The sequence below is a fragment of the Magallana gigas genome, chromosome 4 (genome assembly GCF_963853765.1).
Source record: "Magallana gigas chromosome 4, xbMagGiga1.1, whole genome shotgun sequence".
NCBI classification, from domain to species: domain Eukaryota; kingdom Metazoa; phylum Mollusca; class Bivalvia; order Ostreida; family Ostreidae; genus Magallana; species Magallana gigas.
The window spans coordinates 36,770,579-36,791,739 of NC_088856.1; the positions used below are offsets into that span (position 1 = coordinate 36,770,579).

The window sequence follows — 21,161 nt, forward strand, 5'->3', positions numbered from 1 at the left end:
TTATTACACACCCCCATCCCACTGGCAAACCCCTTAGTCACCCCCTTGGCAAAAAAATGTCTGGGTCTGCGCATGATTATGTACATGTACCTTAATATAATTATTGTTATTAGAAATGCCTAGCTAGAAATTCAAAAATTGGTATAGAAATACAAAAAGTTGATAATGATAAGGAATGGACAAAATCAAATACCTCATCTATTTGATTAATTATTATTTATCAAATAAATATCTCATAATCTATTCTAGATGTCAATATGCTTATACATTTGCTTGCATACATGTGTGTGTGTGTGTGTGTGTGGAGGAGGGGGGTTGGTAGAATTGATTGACTTCTTGCTGATTTGTCATGGCTTAATTTACTTGCACATTTCTCATTTCAGATGGCATTATCTGAATCCCAAGTACCACCCGACGCCCAGCATTATTTGGTGTGTGGCACTGAAGACTGTGAGAGGAACTGCCAGTTTTACTGCAATGACTGTCACCAACCATTGTGTGAACAATGCAGAGATGAACATCAGAAGAATAAGAAAACCAAGAGCCATGAAGTAGTTCCTTATAAACAACGCAAACGACAACTACCTGTCGAGAAATGCAAGATCCACCCCACAAAAGAAATGGTTCTTCTCTGCGAGGAATGCCAAATTCCCATTTGTTACAAATGCACAGCCACAAAAGAACATCGCGGCCATGCGTTTACCGATCTAGAAATAGACTTTGATGAAAAAGTTTCCCTTTGTTATGAAGAAATTGCAAAAATTAGAAATTATTTTGAGCCAACTTCTCAAGATTTGAAAAAAGATATTGCTGGCGATGTCACAGAAATAAAGAAGATTATGGAAGCTATAAGAACCTCCATGAAGGCTGAAGCTGAATCTGTGAAAAAAGTGATAAACACAGTCACATCAGAAAATATAAAACAAGTCGACAAAATTGAAAAGTCATTATTAGAATCATTAAACGATCAAAACCAAAAAATAGATGACTACATCAACTATCTCAATGATTTAATCCAAACATATTATGGTTACCTATCTCCTTCAAACATAGATCAAATAAGACTTAACCTCAAATCAGAAAGCATTCGACCCATACCGATAACATCCAAACCAGTTCTACCCGTATTTACTGCTGGTCAATACAGCAGGGAAGATGTCGCCAAACTACTGGGTATAATAACTGATCCCAACACTAAACCAGAGAACAGAAAAATAAAGCCCATGGAGACTGACTCTACACAGTTGAAACCTACACAGAAACAAAGAAAACAAGACAGAGAGAAATCTGACGTGAAACAAACACTGTCTCTTTCTTCCTCTGCCACCAAGGTCAGGGAGTACACAGTACCAGATGTTGATCGTGTATCTCATATATCACTGGGTAAATCAGGCAGACTCTGGGTCAGTGATATGTATGGTAACCTTGTCCAAACAGATCAACAGGGGAACCAGCTACAACAGATACAAACCAGTCGTGGATATGAAGGCTACCACACAGTCACACAAGACGGGGATCTGATCTATACAGACAAATACAACAAAGTCATCAATAGGATAACACAGAATAATACAATCACTGAATTTATTAAAACAGGAGGCTGGATACCACTCAGTATACACTCCTCCCACATCAATGGGGACATACTGGTGGGGATGAAGACAGAGGAAGAGGCTAAAGTCACCAGGTACAATAAGACAGGGTCAGAGATACAGAACATACAGAGAGACAACAAAGGACAGGCACTGTATAGTACACCACACTACATCACAGAAAACATCAATGGTGATGTCTGTGTATCAGATTATAGAAAAAATTCTGTAGTGGTGATGAATAAATCAGGACAATACAGGTTCTCCTACACAGGTCAGAGGTCAAGGTTTGAACCCTATGGAATATGTACTGATGTAGTCGGTCACATTCTGGTGTGTGATGGTATCAGTAACACAGTTCATCTTCTGGATCAGGACGGTCAGTTCTTGTCTCTACTACTCACATCACAACAAGGGGTAGAGTATCCACGTAGTGTGTGTGTGGACGATGAAAACAATCTCTGGGTGGGACAACTGTTCACCAACACAGTGATAGTGTACAAGTATCTACAGTGATCATTATATGTCCATACATCAATTATATACTGTGTGTATGTTGTGAGACAATGTAACAACAACGCTGTGATAGCTTACAATTACCAGTATCTACAGTGTACATTGAAATACGTATACATCTTTCATGTAAACCTGAGTATGTTTTTTTAAATACATTGTATCGGCTTTTATCAATGATTATTTTCCTTTGCTGACGAATTGACAATAAATATGTAACTATGTATTAACAATATCAAATTGTTTTGAGTTATAAGTTATATTAGAAACTGCTAGTTAGAATCTTGTCCGTTATAGCTAGCAAAAAGACTTAATTTACAAATGGCTCAATATGTGCAGTATGGTCGACGGAATATGATATTTAAAAAACCAGATGCATTAATTAATACGTTGTCCTAAATAAGAAAATAAAAGAGTAACTTATCTTATTTAAGCATCACATGTGAGATGAATAAGATCGGAGAGAGAGAGAAAGAGTGTGTGTGTGTGTTTGCTAGGCGGACTTGTTCTGTAAGCAATAGAACTGCATGTAGCTACATGTACGTATACCTTGAATGATTATATGATTAACCTAATAAGTGAATACTTAGTTCTCTGATTGGCTGATATCCAACAACCTCGAAAAAGTAAAACGTTACATTCACTTTCACGTGTCCTAGGAGGTCACTCCGAAAAATTACTGATATCGCTATCACAAAAGCAACACAATACCGGTAGTTATTATGGACAAATGCCAGTATACCTCAGTGTGTTGCTCCAACTGCAACCAAAACATTACTTGCAAATTGAAAACCCAAACGTACATCATTTTCGTTAAACAAACGAAATAATGGTATGTGTCACTTAATTTTTCTGCGACAACAAACGCTCGTTAAAATTCGGTCATAAATACATGCTCCTTAAGACAAATAAAATTAAAGATAATGTCCGAGATGTGTTAATAATAGGACAATGCATGCATGCATGCTGCGCAGCGTTAGACTTCTACCATCTCTCGCCCAATTATTTCACAGTGTGATCCACCAACATCTCAAAACGAAAAACCACAAAGAGACTTCCCTCATCCAAATGCTAACTATCTAATCTTCTAACTGAAGTTTAGACTAGAAAATAATTACTTTGAATTCAATAAAAAATACTACAAACACATTATAGGCTGTAGTGTAACATAGTGGGATACCATCACCTGAAATGTCAGATACACGAATGTATCAAATAAACAATTCAAGCAATCTTTAAAGGACTGATCTCGTTTTTTTAAACGAGATTTGTTTTAAAATCATGTCTCTAAAGTAGAGTATATAATCTAACGTTATGTAAAGAAACCCCAAGTTCGGCGATATGCATATTTTAGTTCCGATACGATCCAAGAGAGGTAACTCTGATAAGGAAGTAGACCCAATTATTAATGGAATTTGCAAAACACAAGGAAATACGTAGAAATTTAGTCTAAAAAAACAAACGACGTCAACCAAATGCTACGATTACTAAAACAGCCAGAATATAAAGGTTTAAAAAAAAAACCTAACATTTTCAAACACTGGAACAGTTTGGAAACAAACACTGTTTGCAGATAGATATTCATCAACAAACCAGTAAATTGCCATCGTAAATACCAAAAAAATATGAGCGAAATGATAATTTAATCACGCTTATAAAACCTTAAGCTAAAGACTTGGAACTAAGGGGGGGGGCATTGATAATGTAATGGTTGCCCTTCAGAACAAAAAAAAAATCACGTTTCCCTTTTAAAAAATCGCCGAAACATTCTGCTTTAATAGTAACATTTTTCTTCTTCATAACTTAAAATAAATGAGAAAAGAAAAAAAGAATAATAAATGGTTAACGTTTTGCTAATGAATTAATCATGTTAGTCGATTTATTGTGAAATTATGTAGCATTTTAAATTAAATCTACACAAGTGTGGGTGATTGATGATCTTTTTTAAATTCTATTTTGTTAAGAGGGTATATAGAGCTTAACGTCCTTAATAAGACTGCCTATATTTAACAATATATTTCTAAAAACACAAAATAAACAAAAACCCGTCCTCGCCACACGCTTAAAAATACAGCAATAACGTTAACAACACAAGACAACAAATCATAGGTAAACATTAATGATGAAAAACTTCCAATGCAAATATCATAAATATCATAACACTCCATATAACCCCTAGTGGACTTTTATAAAATAGTACTGGAGTCGTTATGATGCAAACGTGCGAAAGAATGGAATCTTAAAAAAGGAACGCTATTTCTGCTACAGTGTAATCCAACTATGCGGGTTAGTACTGACCTCTCTCGGTCATTTACGTAAAGACGGTAAGGAAAAAGACAGGGTGATTCGAATGACTGAATGCATACTGAAATATGGTGCTTTTAACACATATCAGCGTGATTGGAATTATGGGGAAATTCTCAGATGAAGTGGCATGTGCTTTGATGATGTATGATGACTGGAATTTCTCGGGTCTTGGTGATGGTTTCGTTTCCATTAAACTGACTCCCAGCAAGAACAATTCCTATAATTTTAATCTCTTGTGAATCGAGAATTGTCTCCATTTTTGGAAGGATACTGAGGACATCCTTTTGAGAATTTCCCAAATGAAAAAAAGACAATAGAAAATAATGGGGAAATATTTTTTACTGTAAATTTGATTTTTTTTCATTCTTCTGTTCAAGTGCATAATCGTTGTTTAAAAGATGAATGTTTCGGATTAGCATAAATGAAAAAAATTTGTTCGCAAATCCACAAGAAAAAAAAAACAATTGTTAAGCGGAATAACAAATTGAGTATAAATTTTCATGATTTAAAATATATGTAATTAAATTTATGTTCATTTCATAACCGTTATTTTCTAGCAATAACTTTTTTGTTTGTTTCAATCACTAAATGATATGAGTTGTACGTTTTCGCAATAAGGACAAGAATACTATAATATAGGTGTTACATGTATAATGCTCTCAATAAACTGAGTTACAAACAGTAGTATATCTTAAAATGTTCAATGCTATGCGCAAGTTTTCAAACCAGTTTTGTTGAATGAAAAAATGTTTGATAATATCCAGACGGGCTTGAAATATTATTACTCTAAAGATTTCAAAACTATAGATTTAATTCACAATGTATATATCAGACTAAACAAATCTTTACGGTAGTATATTTTTCTTCCTGGTTGATAAACAGGTAAGTTAAAGGTTGTATGGAACATGTCCATATTGTGACGTACTTCCTATCGAAAAAAACAACAACAAAGAAATCAAGTATCACTTTGCATAGGTTTTTTTTCTCTCAAAGTTATCTTAGCGTAGCACAATAGCTTTTACCGTTAACTATGAATCTGTCAGCTATTAGTTCGAACCCTTTACCTTTAAAAAAAAAAACCACTTTTTTGGGGGTGATTTATTTCAAAGTTCGAAAATTCTACACTGGTGAAAGTATTTTGATTATAATGTTATTTTTAATCCATATTAATAAAGACAGGTACCCAATACTACCTTAACGCCGAAAAGTGTGAGCATTGAATTTATACACTAGCCACCCCTGTGGCTGTTTTGCAATGCCTTTCTTTGAAGTCAACGTGTTCTTATCATAGAGCTATACAGAGAACAAGATAATCGAACGCCATGTTTTAAAAAAAATCATCGTCATATAAACTTTAAACTATTTTTTTTTATTTAGATTTGATTGAAGTCGCATTATTTTCTCTGTAGTTCAGTTCACTCTTATTAACACGGTGCGATTACAAATGAAAGATAAAATCCGGGGGCTGTTAAAAAGCCGTAATTGGGGAGTCCTAATTGTAGCAGCACTTTATTATGACGTGAAACCTGATTTGCAATGTTTCTTATCATATTTTTGACAGTACATCAAAACAAAGATATTTTTTTAAAAAATCAGTTTTAAACTCGGAACGCCTTGGAAATCTGACTACTGATTTCGGGGTACAGTTCACTCACTCAAGTTGAACCCTTACAATCATATTTGTTACGTCGAATTAAGATTGTCGCAAACAACGTCTCTGAAGTGGTCTTCATGTTTCAGAAAAGTCTAAGCATGTATTTAAGAATTTGATTGAATTATTTCTGTCACGACAATATTTTATCCACAAACAGAGGTCATCAAGTTGATAAGTTTTGTAGTCCGTTTTCGGCTTTTAGGTAACCGTTTATATTTTGAATTGTTATATCATGTATGTTTCAAAAGTTGTTCAAACGTCTAAGATAATAGCTTTAGAATGAACTTCACCAAATGGATGAAGGGGAGATAAGACTAACACATACACTCAATTACTAAGTATTCTTTTTTTTTCTTAATTGCCGTCATCTCCTTCAAAGTTAAAGTAACCCATTATTTTTTCCTATATCAGGCAGGACGAGCATTGTGTTCCAAAGTCGGGCACTCTTATCGTCCTCTTCCCTCCCCCGGTTTAAACGCGCAAATTAATAACAGTGGTGAAATTACATGTATACTTGTAAAAATACAGATCAAACATGTACATCTGTATACATCGAAGATGTATGTTATAACCATTGTGCTCAAGTTTAATGGTTACCCTCCTTTCGCAAAAGCAAAAAAAATATCTTTGGAAAACGTTTTCACTTTAGGCCATTTTTTGGAAGCGCTAGATCATGTTCTATTGCAACAGTACAAACTCATTGTTTGGCCATGGTCCAATGGAAAGCCCTCGGCTGAAGCCGGTCATCAAATATCAAACAAAGTCTGTCCATGGCCTGAGGATATTTATAATTGTATTTCGGGTCAGATTTTCAATGACCACGTGCACCTATAGAACAGTGAAAGAACCAACAGCATCTAGGGGAGAAGAAGGGGGTATGAATTTCATAGACATGTCTTGTTTGAAATAAGGATCTTCTCAATACTTTGATTGATCAAATCAGTTCTGCTGGGATCGAATTAATTGTAATCATGATTACATTATCTACCAGCAGTTTCACGTTAAGTTCTTATTTTTACTTTCATGAATTACTTTTATGAATTACTTACACGAATTACAAAAAGTTACCAACTCCATCATTATTAATCAACTACATTAAATGTCAAGTAACATTAGCCTAACACAGGATTATTAGGCTTATATCATGTTATGTTATAAGTTCTTAATTTACCGGAAATTGCTTCCTGCTTCCGTGTACTTTAGGGAAATTTTTTTGTTACAATTTATTCCTGAATGAAACATAATTTTCTCTTTTCCAAAAAAAGTAAAAAAGGTAAATAGCTATGGAGCTTCCTTTAGAGCAGGAAATGGTCATTAATGTGTGCATTTCAATAATTTTAGTAATTTTTCTACATCACTGGCGAATGAGAATATTTTGTTTCTAAAATATTAATGCATAATGCAGATGTAATTAAATTATATAAATGTTCCTTGATTGTAAAATAAGTTCCAACAGGAGATATTCATTAACATCAATATCATTTCAATTGAAAAAATAATTGCTTCACCGAAAAACCAGAGTACATGTATGTGTTCAGACTGGGAGTAATTGGCATAAAGGTATTGGACTACATTTTAGTTTAAAACAAGAACGTACACGACTGTTGTATTAACTTTATTAGCTAGAAAATTCCCTCTGGCTTAGGTTTAACGGATTTGTTTTAATTTGCCAGGTAATCATCTTAGTACCGCAAAAAGTCAAAAATAAAAATGCTTTCTTTCTCTATGAAGAAAATCTAGAATAATTTTTAACAATGTTTTTTTTTAATTTCAGGTTTTACGACAAAGAAAATACTATTTATCTAATTGCAATCTACATCGCCGGACTTTGAAATAAGAAGTGGGAATATCTAAGTGTACGAATGACACCTACGCCATTGTTTGGCGAAATAACAAATCTCTTTCGGCAAATCAACAACGAAGCAACATAAAATATCACAAGCAACACCTATCTATTTACCGGTATTTGTCAAATACATGTTTATATATATATATATATATATATATATATATATATATATATATATATATATATATATATATATATATATATATATATATATATATATATATATATATATCCAGGTTTATCTGTTGAGTTGTTGATTTTAAAATGAAATTTGTTAGTCTTTGTTTTGTGGAGGAGATTATTCATATACTTTTAACACTGCTAGAAACACTTTATCAAGTACTCATGAAATTATCTGATTTAAGGGAAACTAAAGTTGTATTTTAAAATCCGTCACTTTCATTTTACACGACATCAACATTAATTTCAATTTAATATAATAAAAGAATTGTTACTCTCCTCAAAATAAAATATTTCTGATATAAAAATAACCACTTAACTTTGTTTGAAAAAAAAAAACATTATGATGCAGTTTACATTCTGTAAGAGATTAGACAAGTTAAATGAAATGATTTATATCAGATGTTAATACTATGTAGTTAACCCTGATGTGGGAGTCGTGTACTCATGTAGGAAATAACTTTATTCAATATATTGTATGTATTTTCTTAATGAGGCATGAGAAGTTAAAACAAGTGATCTCAAAACTCTAATCTATAGTATATTTGTTATATAATTAACATTAATTTATTCAATTATGTTGTACACGTAATAAAGTTTCTTATTCGTATTATTTTGTGTTCAATAGAATGTTAACTCCAGGCATAACATTCCCAAAAATAATAGCCATTGTGACTGAATTTGTTTCAAGACTGATATTTTTGTTTATCAGGAATTGGCCAAAACACATCTTTTGGTGCAATTTTTATGTCTAATATTGATTAAGTTTATGCAATAGAAGATCAGGAAAAACTACTATAACATGTAGTGTAAAGTTGTTAGAAATAGTTTCTCTGTCCTTGGATTCATTTATTTTCCTAACCTCTGAACTGTACGCGTACAGGATAAAAACTGTGTACTAGGTTCAAAGTCAAGCCAATACCATTTTGTTCAAAGTTCAAAGGTGGATTTAACTAAATCAGATAAATGTAACATTTTATATGTTGTGACCTCTGAATTAATATGTCAATGTTATTTCAAATTGTTAAATTAAAGGTTGATGTTATACGTACCAATATGTGTTGTGATTAAAAAATCGGGTTTTTTTTGTTCTTGTTCATATTTAGAATTACTTTAAATTTTATAGTTTGCACATTGTAGGTTTTTTTTAGGTATTACCTAATTAGAGATGCTATGATTATGTCAATTTGTTTTTTATTTTCTTCACGATACAAACAGAAATAGGTATTTTGACATGATTTTATTTTACCCAAGTAAAGAGAGAGAGAGAGAGAGAGAGAGAGAGAGAGAGAGAGAGAGAGACAGACAGAGAGAGAGAGAGAGAGGGAGAGAGAGAGTTCCCATGTATGACAATTAAAAGTGATCAGAAAGTCCATTCCTTATATAGTGGTATTTAAAGTTTTTTTGGTTTAAGAATTTGTTATTAGAATAGGGAATGATGGATAAATCTATGAAATTTCAAGTTCCTGTAATCTTCAATATTTCTTCTCCTAACAGTTTCTAATTCTCTTTTTATTTTGTTTACATTTACTTATAAATGACAATTTTTTTTATCAAATGAAATGTTTATTAACTTTAGATCAACTTGCTATTTTACTAGCTCAGAAATTTTACTTTCTAAACAGCAAATGTAGTCAAACTGCATTTATATATTTTATATCAGAACTATGTTATATTTGATATAGTACTTACATGTATGTAATTGTTGCACACACATTCCATGAACAAACGTTCTCTTAATTACGCCATCCTTTTTAGTTTTGAGATGTTATTCAGTACATTGCACATACACATGTATATGCAACGTGTTAATGAACAGTTAAGTGTACTATTGACACTATCAATAACACTTTGATGTCTAGTTAATGTAATTATTCTTATGTGTAAAAATTACTACGGATGTTGATGAAAATAAAATTGAACAGTTAAAAAGAGTTTTTTTCTTTTGTGCATGTATACTGGTAATAATCAGATTTATTAAAATCATCTTCAGATTTTTTTTCTTCAAATTTTCATCAAATCACATTACACATTCTTTCTGAGAAATTTTGTTTTCCGTATCGTGTATTCTTACAATCTAAGCGTAATCTTTCACCTCCTTAATACTTCTCAGTGTGGCCTTAAAATGACCCCTATAAAAAATCTCCGAAATAAAAATAAAAGAGTACTTTAATACGTTTTTGTAAGAAGCGAGTAAGTTAAAATTAACAAAATGACGTCAGCCTTGTGAACAAAAGTACCCCCGCCCATGGATCATTACTCTTTTCGAACTACCAGGCCTCAAGGAGTAATTGTTCTTGTTCATGACAATGATTTATACATGCTTGCTTTTGCAGTTATTCTACAATTACCAGCTGAATGCCCCTAATATTTTTTCAACATATTTTAAAGGTTTAAAGGGGCATGATCACGATTTTGGTCAAATTCTATTTTTCTGTTTTTATTATTTACAATGCTTTAAAAATGCATTTATAATGATCAAATAAAATTCCTAACGTTTAACACATTCGTTTTAAATTCAAATATGAAGTTTTTACTTCAACGTTCAAAATGTAAACAAACGCTTTGTTTACATAGCGAAAAATGCTTTGAAACTCGTTTATAACTCAACTAATGACACTCTAATTCGAGTTGCCTATTAAAACTGCCATTCTGAAGCATTGTAAATATTAAAATCGGAAAATTAATTTTTGACCAAAATCGTGACCATTTCCCTTTAATTTTTTTTAAATACAACCTTCTAACACTTGGTCATGGTTTGAAAAAAAAATTACCCTATACAAGTATACATGTATATTATTAAAGTTTTAGATAAACGAAATCACTACCTACTTGTTTTATTGGGATGATAAAAAAAAATCAAACAAAATATCATTTGTTATCATTTTTCTTATCATTCCCCTTGAAAAGGATACTTGTCTTCAATATTAAAAAATTAATGAGAATCAGACATCCAAAAATGCTCCATGCCAAGTAATAGGCTGAAATAGGTTCTGTCGTTGACAAGAACAAGATAGAAAGTCTTCAAGGACAGGAAAAGGTCACGTATTACAACAGATGCTGCAGTTACGAACTGATAATTAAACATGAAAATACTGTATCCGTAGCTGATATTAAGCCCATACATATATGTTATGCATCTAGATTTTTTGCATTTGGTGCTATTACGGATCGGGTACCTTAATAACTCTCTATACTATAAGATAAATTAAAAGTAATTCCATTCAGAAATACACGTCAAGTATTTAAGAAATATCTTCATCCAAGGCCCTTTATAAAAGGTATAATTGCCGTCAACAAGTTTTAGTAAATTCTGAATCCACCGAGAATGCAAAAGACAGAGTAAGGTGTCCAAACCACATTATGTCTAGGACTTAAAACCAAGTTTTAGAAATCCCATTGAATGGCTGTTACAATTAAATTAACCTAGCATAACAAGTATGGGCAAATTTGAAATGCTAGTAGGAAAACAAAATATGAATAGACCGTTTAAAAAAAACGAGGTTAAAGGGAGGAATAAACTCTAAGGTAGGTTGCATTCTCCTTTCACTTTAATATTGAATTATTGAAACGGTATATCATTATAAAATTAAAATAGACAAGAGAAAAATGCATGTTATTCATACATATATGCATGTAGACGTATTTAAGTGATCAAGGAATATACAATCAGTTTACATTCTTGCACTTTCTGAAGGCCAGTTAACCACTAACCACTCTAATAATTCACGAAATTCCCACACGAATTCATGTGCGATGAAGACGGTGGCCTTGGAACACTTCATATAATTATCTCATCAGAAAAACATGGATCCGCACCTCACATAGTATCCCACCACCAAATCTATTTTGCATTTCAAGTGGTTCAAAATTATTCTACACTCTAACATTTAATTTTAGTTAAAAGTATCACGAGTATTTTTCTATTTGTACTTAAATATGTACACGAATAAAAAATATATTCTTCTTATATACAATTACATGTATCAATATTTACAATTTACCGGACCTTATTTAATGGATACTTACTTACTTACCCCCCTCCCCCCTTCGACATTTCTGTTAAATTTCTGTATTTAGAACAAAACTTTAAATTTATTTTATAAGCATTACATTTATTATCATTTTTTACTTGCATGATCTACACACTGTTTACAAATAACATTTTGCTTTAGTTTTACGGATTTCTTTTATCTTACAATGTATATATAATTCCCATCTATAAAAAAAACACACACAAAAAACCCTCCTAATCTTCCATGAGAATAAATTGTTTTGTTTAATCAAGGTACATGTAGGTAGCCAGGACATTTAAACCCTTATCTGTACAACAAGGAAGTAAATTACACAGGTCTCGTAATTATTCTCTCAGGTGTTATCGACGCCATTCCGAACGAAATACTTTTAAGGTCACATTGATGGTAAGTAAGAATAATTGTAACGGATGATGAAAATATTTCCTAAGCGTGATATTGATTTAGTTCAATATCATTGGTTTGGATTAAGTCCAGATTATTTGGTCACTCAATGTTGGGTAATTCTATATGGAAGTTTTTATTACTATTTATAAACCGAAAGTAGTGGCCATTTTGACAAAAATACTTGCGTTTTAAAATTATCTGTCATCGGCCCATAGATTCACTAATGTTTTTGTTTTTAATTTGTTCGTGTTCTTGTATAATTGTATATTGTAAACCAGTGGTGGATTCAGAGGGCGGTGGGGGGGGGGGGGGGGGGCGCACCTGGCGTGCGCCATCTCTAAAATTGTAAAAAATCAAAGTTGAATTATATTCCTTCGATGAAAGAAATCAACAATCAACAAAATCAACAACTTGCAAGTCTTAATTATGAACTTTTTGAAAACTTGTGGAATTATTTTTCTACATTAAATTAATTTCAACGGTTTAGTTTAAAATAAAAACACCCGTCTGTACCGTAAATAGAAAGTCCATTTTAATTACCATCCTTGGGTTCAAATGTGACCAGTCATTCGACTTTGAGTAATTTGTTATACCAGGTACATGTAGTGTCTAAAACGACTCTTCCATGTTTATTATACAATACAAGCTGGCATGGTTTTTTTCAGATTCATAAATATCGGTCTATTAAACTTAATTTTTCTAAACTGATTAATTTATAGCCATTCGTAGGAAAATAGAAATGTTTCTTATATTTCTGCATGGCAGAGGGTTTAAATGGGATTTGTTATGTCTTATATTTACAAATGTTTAAAAATTTACAGTCTTCTGTGCCCCCACCAGGGCTGCCCAAAACCCTTGCCTAAAACTGGCGCCCCCTCTCACTTCAAATCCTGGATCTGCCCCATTTGTAAACCAAATGATCTGGTTAACAAACAAATGAGAATCGCTCTGTTTCATTTTGATCATAAGTCTAAAACTGATTAGTAAGGGAAGCTACCATGCTCGGATCTGGACGGAGGGGGAGGGGGAGGGGGGTCGGTCCCTAGATACTTAAAGCTTATTACATTCACATTGTAAAATTATTAACCCACCCCTCCCCTTGGCAAAAAAATGTCTGGATCCGCGCATGATTATGTACCTTAATGTAATACTTATTATTAGAGATGCCTAGCTAGAAATTGGAAAGTTGGTATAATAGAATTCCAAAAAGTTGATAATGATAAGGAATGGACGAAATCAAAAACCTCTATCTCATAATCTATTTTAGATGTCAAAATGCTTATACATTTGCTTGCATATACATGTATGTATGTATGTATGTGTGTGTGGAGGAGAAACGATTGATTTCTTGCTGATTTTTATGGCAAAATAAATGTTACAGATTTCATTAAATTACTTGCACATTTCTCATATTAGATGGCATTATCTGAATTCCAAATACCACCCGACGCCCAGCATTATTTGTTGTGTGGCACTGAAGACTGTGAGAGGAACTGCCAGTTTTACTGCAATGACTGTCACCAACCAATGTGTGAACAATGCAGAGATGAACATCAGAAGAATACGAAAACCAAGAGCCATGAAGTGGTTCCTTATAAACAACGCAAACGACAACTACCTGTCGAGAAATGCAAGATCCATCCCACAAAAGAAATAGTTCTTCTCTGCGAGGAATGCCAGATTCCCATTTGTTATAAATGCACGGCCACACAAGAACACCGCGGTTATGCGTTTACTGACCTAGAAACCGACTTTGATGAAAAAGTTTCCCTATGTCATGAAGAAATTGCAAAAATTAGAAATTATTTTGAGCCAACTTCTCAAGATTTGAAAAAAGAAATTGCTGGTGATGTCACAGAAATAAAAAAGATTATGGAGGCTATAAGAACTTCCAGGAAGACTGAAGCTGAAGCTGTGAAAAAGCTGGTAGACACAGTCACATCAGAAAATATAAAACAAGTCGGCAAAATTGAACAGTCATTATTAAAAACATTAAACGGCCAAAACCAAGAAATCGATGATTACATCACCTATCTAAATGATTTAATCAAAACGTTTTATGGTTACCTATCTCCATCAAACATAGAACAATTAGCACTTGCTCTCAAATCAGAGAACTTTATCATAAGACCCATACCAGAGACATCGAAACCAAATCCTTCCATATTTACTGCTGGGAATTTCAGCAAGGAAGATGTCACCAAACTACTGGGTAGAATAACTGTTCAAAACACTAAACCAGAGAACAGAAAAATAAAACCCTTGCAGATTGTCTCTACACAATTGAAACCTACAGCAAAAGAAAGAAAACAAGGGAGAGAGAAATCTGGCGTGAAGCAAACACTGTCTCTGTCTTCCTCTGTCACCAAGGTCATGCAGGGAGTTCAAAGTACCAGGTGTTAGACATGCATTTCATATATCACTGGGTAAATCAGGCAGACCCTGGGGCAGTGATATTAGTGGTAACTTTGTCCAAACAGATCTACAGGGGAATCGGCTACAGAAGATACAAGCCAGTGGTGAAATGGAAGGCTACCACACAGTCACACAGGGCGGGGATCTTATCTATTCAGACAAAAAGAACAAAGTCATCAATAGGATAACACCTGATAATACAATCACTGAATTCATTAAAACAGGAGACTGGAGACCACTCAGTATACACTCCTCCCACATCAACGGGGACATACTGGTGGGGATGAGGAATGATGGAGAGGGTAAAATCACCAGGTATAACAAGACAGGGACAGAAATACAGAACATACAGAAAGACAACAAAGGACAGGGACTGTATAGTGACCCATACTACATCACAGAAAACATCAATTGTGATGTCTGTGTATCAGACTGTGACAAACATGCTGTAGTGGTGTTGGATAAATCAGTACGACACAGGTTTTCCTACACAGGTCAGGGGTTAGGGTTTAATCCCTATGGAATATGTACTGATGTACTCGGTCACATCCTGGTGTGTGATAGTTACAGTGACACGGTTCATCTTCTGGATCAGGACGGTCAGTTCTTGTCTCTACTACTCGCACAACAACAATGGGTAGATAATCCCCGTAGTGTGTGTGTGTGGATGATGAGAACAATATCTGGGTGGGAAAATTCCTCACCAACACAGTGACAGTGTACAAGTATCTACAGTAAACATTTTATATCTATACAATAATTCATAGGTACTGTGTGTATATTGTTAGACAAAGCAACACCGACACAGTGACAGTATCTACAGTGAACATTATATCCATACATCTTTGAGGTACTTTGTATATGTTGTGAGACAATGTAACCACAACACTGTGAAAGTCTACAATAACCGGTATCCACAGTATACATTGATGTACATATACACCATTCGTTTAAACCTGTGTATGTTTATTTGTTATACATTGTATCAGTTTTATCAATGAGTATTTTCCATTGCTGACAAATTGACAATAAATATGTATTAACAATATCAAATTGTTCTGAGTTATGTTATGTTAGAATCGAAACTACTAGTTTGAATCTTGTTAATTAAAGCTAACAAAAAGACTTTATTTATTAACGGCGTTTTCTATCTTGGTAAGGTAGACGTGTACGGAATATGAGATATTAAAAATCTATGCATGTATTAAAACGTTGTTTCATAAATAAGAAAAGATATTTTAAAAAAGAATAAGTTATCATGTCTTAAGCATCACGTATGGGAAGAATACAATTGGAGAGAGAGAGAAATAGAGAGAGAGAGGCGGACTTGTTCTGTAAGCAATAAAACTGAAAGTAGCTACGTATACCTTGTATGATTATATGATTAAGAAATTCTTTGTTTTCTGATTTGCTGATATAAAAGATAAATAAATAAAAAAAAATGTTACATTCATATTCGCGTGATCTAGGAGGTCACTTCAAAAAAATACTTATATCGTAATCACAAAAGCAACACAACAGTTATTATGGACAAACACCAGTATACCCCAATGCGTTGCGCCAACTGCTATCAAAACATGACTTGCGAGTTGAAAACCCAGACGTACATCATTTTCGTAAAATACACAAAATAATGTAACATGTATATATCACTTTTTTTCAGCGATAACAAAAGCTCGTCAAAATACCTGCTCCTTAAGACATACACAATTAAAGATATTTTCCAAGATGCGTTAATGATATTGTAGATTAGAAAACAATTACATGTACTTTGAATTCAATGGAAAATACTACAAACACATTATAGGCTGTAGTGTAACATGGTGGGATACCATCACCTGAAATGTCATATACAAGAGTGTACCAAATCACAAATCATTTTATGTCATAAATACCAATTCGCAAAGTTCTCTATCATGGACGATTTTAAGATAACGGCTTAGTAACATTTAACGACACAAAAAAAGTTCTAGAATTTTTAGATACCGGCAATACCTGTAAAGAACATGTAGAATTCTCAATCCACGAGAGGTTACTCAGAAAAGGAAGTAGACCCAATTATTACTTTTATAGACAAAACAAAAAGACGTACTTAATGGTCTAAAAAGCAAACGACGTCAACCAAATGCTACAATTACTAGAACATCCCGAATGTAAAGTGTTTAAAAAACACATTCTTAAACACTGGAACAGTTTGGAAACAAACACAATTTGCTGAGAGATATTCATCAACGAACCAATAATTTACCACAGAAAATACAAAAACATGAGCAAATGAAAATCCAATCACACTTACCTTAAATCGTAAAACTTATAAATAAGGTGAACCCCTGATAATGACGGTCCTTCCAAAAAAAAAAAATCACATTTCTTTAAAAAAAAATCCTGCCGAAACACTCTGCTTTCATTGTAACATTTTCTTTTGCAATAAATAAGTTGTCTAGACTGTCGCATCCAAGTAAATTTACAAAAATTCTATTTTGTTAAGCGAATAATTATATAACCTTTAAGCATTTCATACGTCAAATCTGTCTGTATTGAACAACATATTATTTTCTAAAAGCACAAAATAAACAGAAACCCTTCCTCACCACACGCTTAAGCATACAACAAAACAAGAAAACAAATCATTGATAATCATTAATGATGAAAAAATATTCCAATACAAATGTGCGAAAGAATCGAACCTTTAAAAAGGGAAACTATTTTTGCTACAGTGTAATCCAACTCTGCGGGCTAGCACTGACCTCTATCGGTCATTTACTTAAACACGATAACGAAAACGACGTGGTGATCCGAATGGATGCATGCTCACTGCACATATTACGGAAATATGGTGCTTTTGCGTGGATGGAATGGTGTGGAAACTCACAGATGAAGTGGCATTTGCTTTGATGATGGTTGATGACTGAAATTTCTTGTGTTTTGGTGATAGTTTCCTTTCAATCACACTGACTCTCAGTAAGAATCGAACATTTCCTATAATTTTTATCTCTTGTGAATCGAGAATTGTCTCCATTTTTCGATGGATACTGAGGACATCCTTTTAAGAATAGGATATAGTATTATGACACGTGAAACCTTATTCGTAAGGTTTCCTTTCATATTTTTTGACACTACATCAAAACAAAGATATCCTTGGGAATCTGACTACTGATTTCGGAGTACAGTTCACACACTCAATGCTTACAATCATAGTTGTTACGTCGAATTAGATTGTCGCAAACATAGTCTCTGAGGTGATGTTCATATTTGGAAAAGTCTAAACATGTATATCACATTAGGTTGATTTATTTCTGCCATAAAAATATTTTATCCACATTAAGAGAGGTCATCAACTTGATAAGTTTTGTACTCCCTTTTTGACTTTTAGGTCACCATTCATGTTCTGAGCTGTTACATCATGTATGTTTCAAAAGTTGTTCAAACGTCTAAGATAATAGATATACAGTAAAACTCGGTTATAGCGAAGTCCCAGGGACCAATGGAATTACTTCGTTATATCCGTAATACGTTATATCCGTATAACGAATTCGTTATAATATTTATAGCGAATTCGCTATATTTATGTTTTCTTTCACCAGACTGTATCTTTTGTTAACTGATGCCTAAATTAAAAATACATTACTTTGATACCTTTAATAAACGGATTGTGAATTGAACAAAATATATGAAAATAATTCATTCAAACTATTATGTTAAATGGTAGTGTAATTTTTTTTAAACAGTAAAGACATTCGTTATAAAGGTGTTACATTTCGTTAGTATTCACCTTAACGGGACTCAAAATCAGTTCGCTATATCCGTAAATTCGTTATATCCGAATTCGTTATAACCATGAAATTTTGCAAAGATTTGTTAAGCGTATTACCGGGGACTCGAAAAAAACTTTGCTATATCCGAGAATTCGCTATATCCGTACTAAACGAGTTTTGCTGTAGAATGAACTTCACAAAAAGGATGGAGGATAGATAAGACTAACACATACATGTACAATCAAATACTAAGTTTTCTTTTTTTCTTAATCGCCAGCATGCCTTCGAGGTTAAAGTAATCCATAACCTTTTCCCTATATCAGGCAGGACGGGCATTGTGTTCCAAAGTCGGGCACTCTTGTCGTCCTCTTCCCATCCCCAGTTTCAACGGGCCTTAAAAACGAATGCTGAAATTACATGTATACTTGTAAAAATACAGATCAAAGATGTACATCTGTATACATCGACGGTGTATGTAATTACCAGTATGCTCAAGTTTAATGGTTACCCTCCTTTCGCGAAAAGATAAATATTATTATATGTAGTGTAAAGTTATTGAAATAGTTTTTCTGTCCTTGGATTAATTTATTTTCCTAAACTTTAAACTGTGCGCTTACAACATTAAAACTGTGTACTAGGTTCAAAGTCAATCAATGCCATTTTGTTCAAAGTTAATCATTAAATGTCACATTTCATATTTTGTGACCTTTGAGTTAATATATCAAGGTACAATGTAATTTTAAATTGATAAATTCAAGGTTGATGTTATACGTGCCAATATGTATTGTGATTACAAAATCATTTTTTTTCTGGTTCATATTAAGAATTACTTTATGTATATGGTTTGCACACTGTGGGTTCTTTTTTTGGGTATTAGTTAATTAGATGCATTATGATTACGTCAATATTTAGTTCATAGCTTTATTTATTTAAGCTTGTAGTCTTAAAATATTAGCATGTAAATGAGGAATCATTTTGAACTTTGTATTTAATGTACACACAACTTTTAAGTCTTTAGTCCCAATAAATCAGAAATCCGTTTGATTAACAGTCATTATTGAGAAATGAATTTTTAATAGATTTTATTCTTTTCAAGATTTATTTTTTATTTTCTTCAAAATACAACCAAAAATAGGCATTTTGACATGATTTTAATTTACCTACGTTTATATATATATCAGCTAAGATAACAATACTATGTTCTTGTGAAGATGATATCCCTAGAATGAAATTCTATGTGATTTGTTAAAGATGTACTTTTATCTCTGAGAGAGAGAGAGAGAGAGAGAGAGAGAGAGAGAGAGAGAGAGAGAGAGAGATCCCATGTATGACAATTAATAGTGATTATAAAGTTCATTCCTAGTATAGTGATATTAAAAGTTTTTTTTTGTAAAAGAATTTGTTTTAAGAATTGGAAATGATGGATAAATCTACGAAGTTTTAAGTTCCCGTAATCTGCAATATTTCCTCTGTTAACAGTTTCTAATTTTCTTGTTGTTTTATACCTGTACTTATAAATGACATTTCTTCTATGAAATGAAATGTTATAATAACTTTATGATCTATTTGCTCTTTTACTAGCTGCTCTTGAACATAAACTACTTAGAAATTACACTTTGTAAACAGCAAATGTAGCCAAACTGCATTTATATATTTCATAACAGAACATTGTTATATTTGATATAGTACATACATGTATGTGATTGTTACACAAACATTCCATGAACAAACGTTCTCTTATTTACGCCATCCTTTTCAGTTTTGAAATGTTATGCAGTACATGCACATGTATATGGAACATGTTAAGAACAGTTAAGTGTACAATTGACACTATCATTAACTCTTTGATGTCTAGTTAATGTAATTATTTTTATGTGTAAAACTTATTTCTGATGTTGATAAAAATAAAATTGAACAGTTAATTTTTTTTTTCTTTTGTACATGTATACTGGTAATAATCAGATTTATTGAAAATCATCTTCAGATTTTTTTTTTATCAAATTTTCATCAAATCACATTACACATTCTCTCTGAGGAAATTTTTTCCCTATCGTGTATTCTTACAAACTAAGTGTAACCGTTCACCTCCTTAATACTTCCCAGTGTGGCCTTAAAATGACCCCTATAAATTTTTCTGAAGTGATAATAAAAGAGAACTTAAGTAAGTCTGCTTTACTTTTTAATACGTTTTTGTAAAAGGCAAGAAACGAGTAAGTTAAAATTAACAAAATGACGTCACCCTTGTGAACAAAAATACCTCCGCCCCTGGATCATTACTCTTTTCGAACTCCCAGACCTCAAGGAGTAATTGTTCATATTCATGATAATGATTTAAATATGCTTGCTTTTGCAGTTATTCTACAATTACCAGCTGAATGCCCCTGATATTTTTTCAACATATTTTGAGGGTTTAATTCTTTTAAAATAAAACCTTCTAACACTTGGTCATGTTTGAAAAAAAATTACCCTATACAA

At 32.7% G+C, this 21,161-nt stretch overlaps 2 protein-coding genes across 2 annotated transcripts in view; both read left to right on the plus strand.

Moving 5' to 3' along the window:
* The first annotated feature begins 383 nt into the window (after positions 1-383).
* LOC136275057 (E3 ubiquitin-protein ligase TRIM71-like) lies at positions 384-2,108 on the plus strand. Its single transcript, XM_066083335.1, has one exon. The coding sequence runs from the start codon at positions 384-386 to the stop codon at positions 2,106-2,108; it is 1,725 nt and encodes a 574-aa protein (XP_065939407.1).
* A 10,337-nt stretch (positions 2,109-12,445) lies between these two features.
* The window catches only part of LOC105329800 (E3 ubiquitin-protein ligase TRIM71), a 38,334-nt gene continuing 29,618 nt past the window's right edge, over positions 12,446-21,161 (plus strand). Inside the window, exon 1 of the mRNA XM_066082332.1 lies at positions 12,446-12,516. Coding sequence (XP_065938404.1) covers positions 12,514-12,516 — 3 coding nt within the window. The 5' untranslated portion in view covers positions 12,446-12,513. The remainder of the gene's footprint in view (positions 12,517-21,161) is intronic.

What these genes read in the sequence shown, in the direction of transcription:
- LOC136275057 (XM_066083335.1), top strand. Translation starts at nt 384, where the DNA reads ATGGCATTATCTGAATCCCAAGTACCACCCGACGCCCAGCATTATTTG.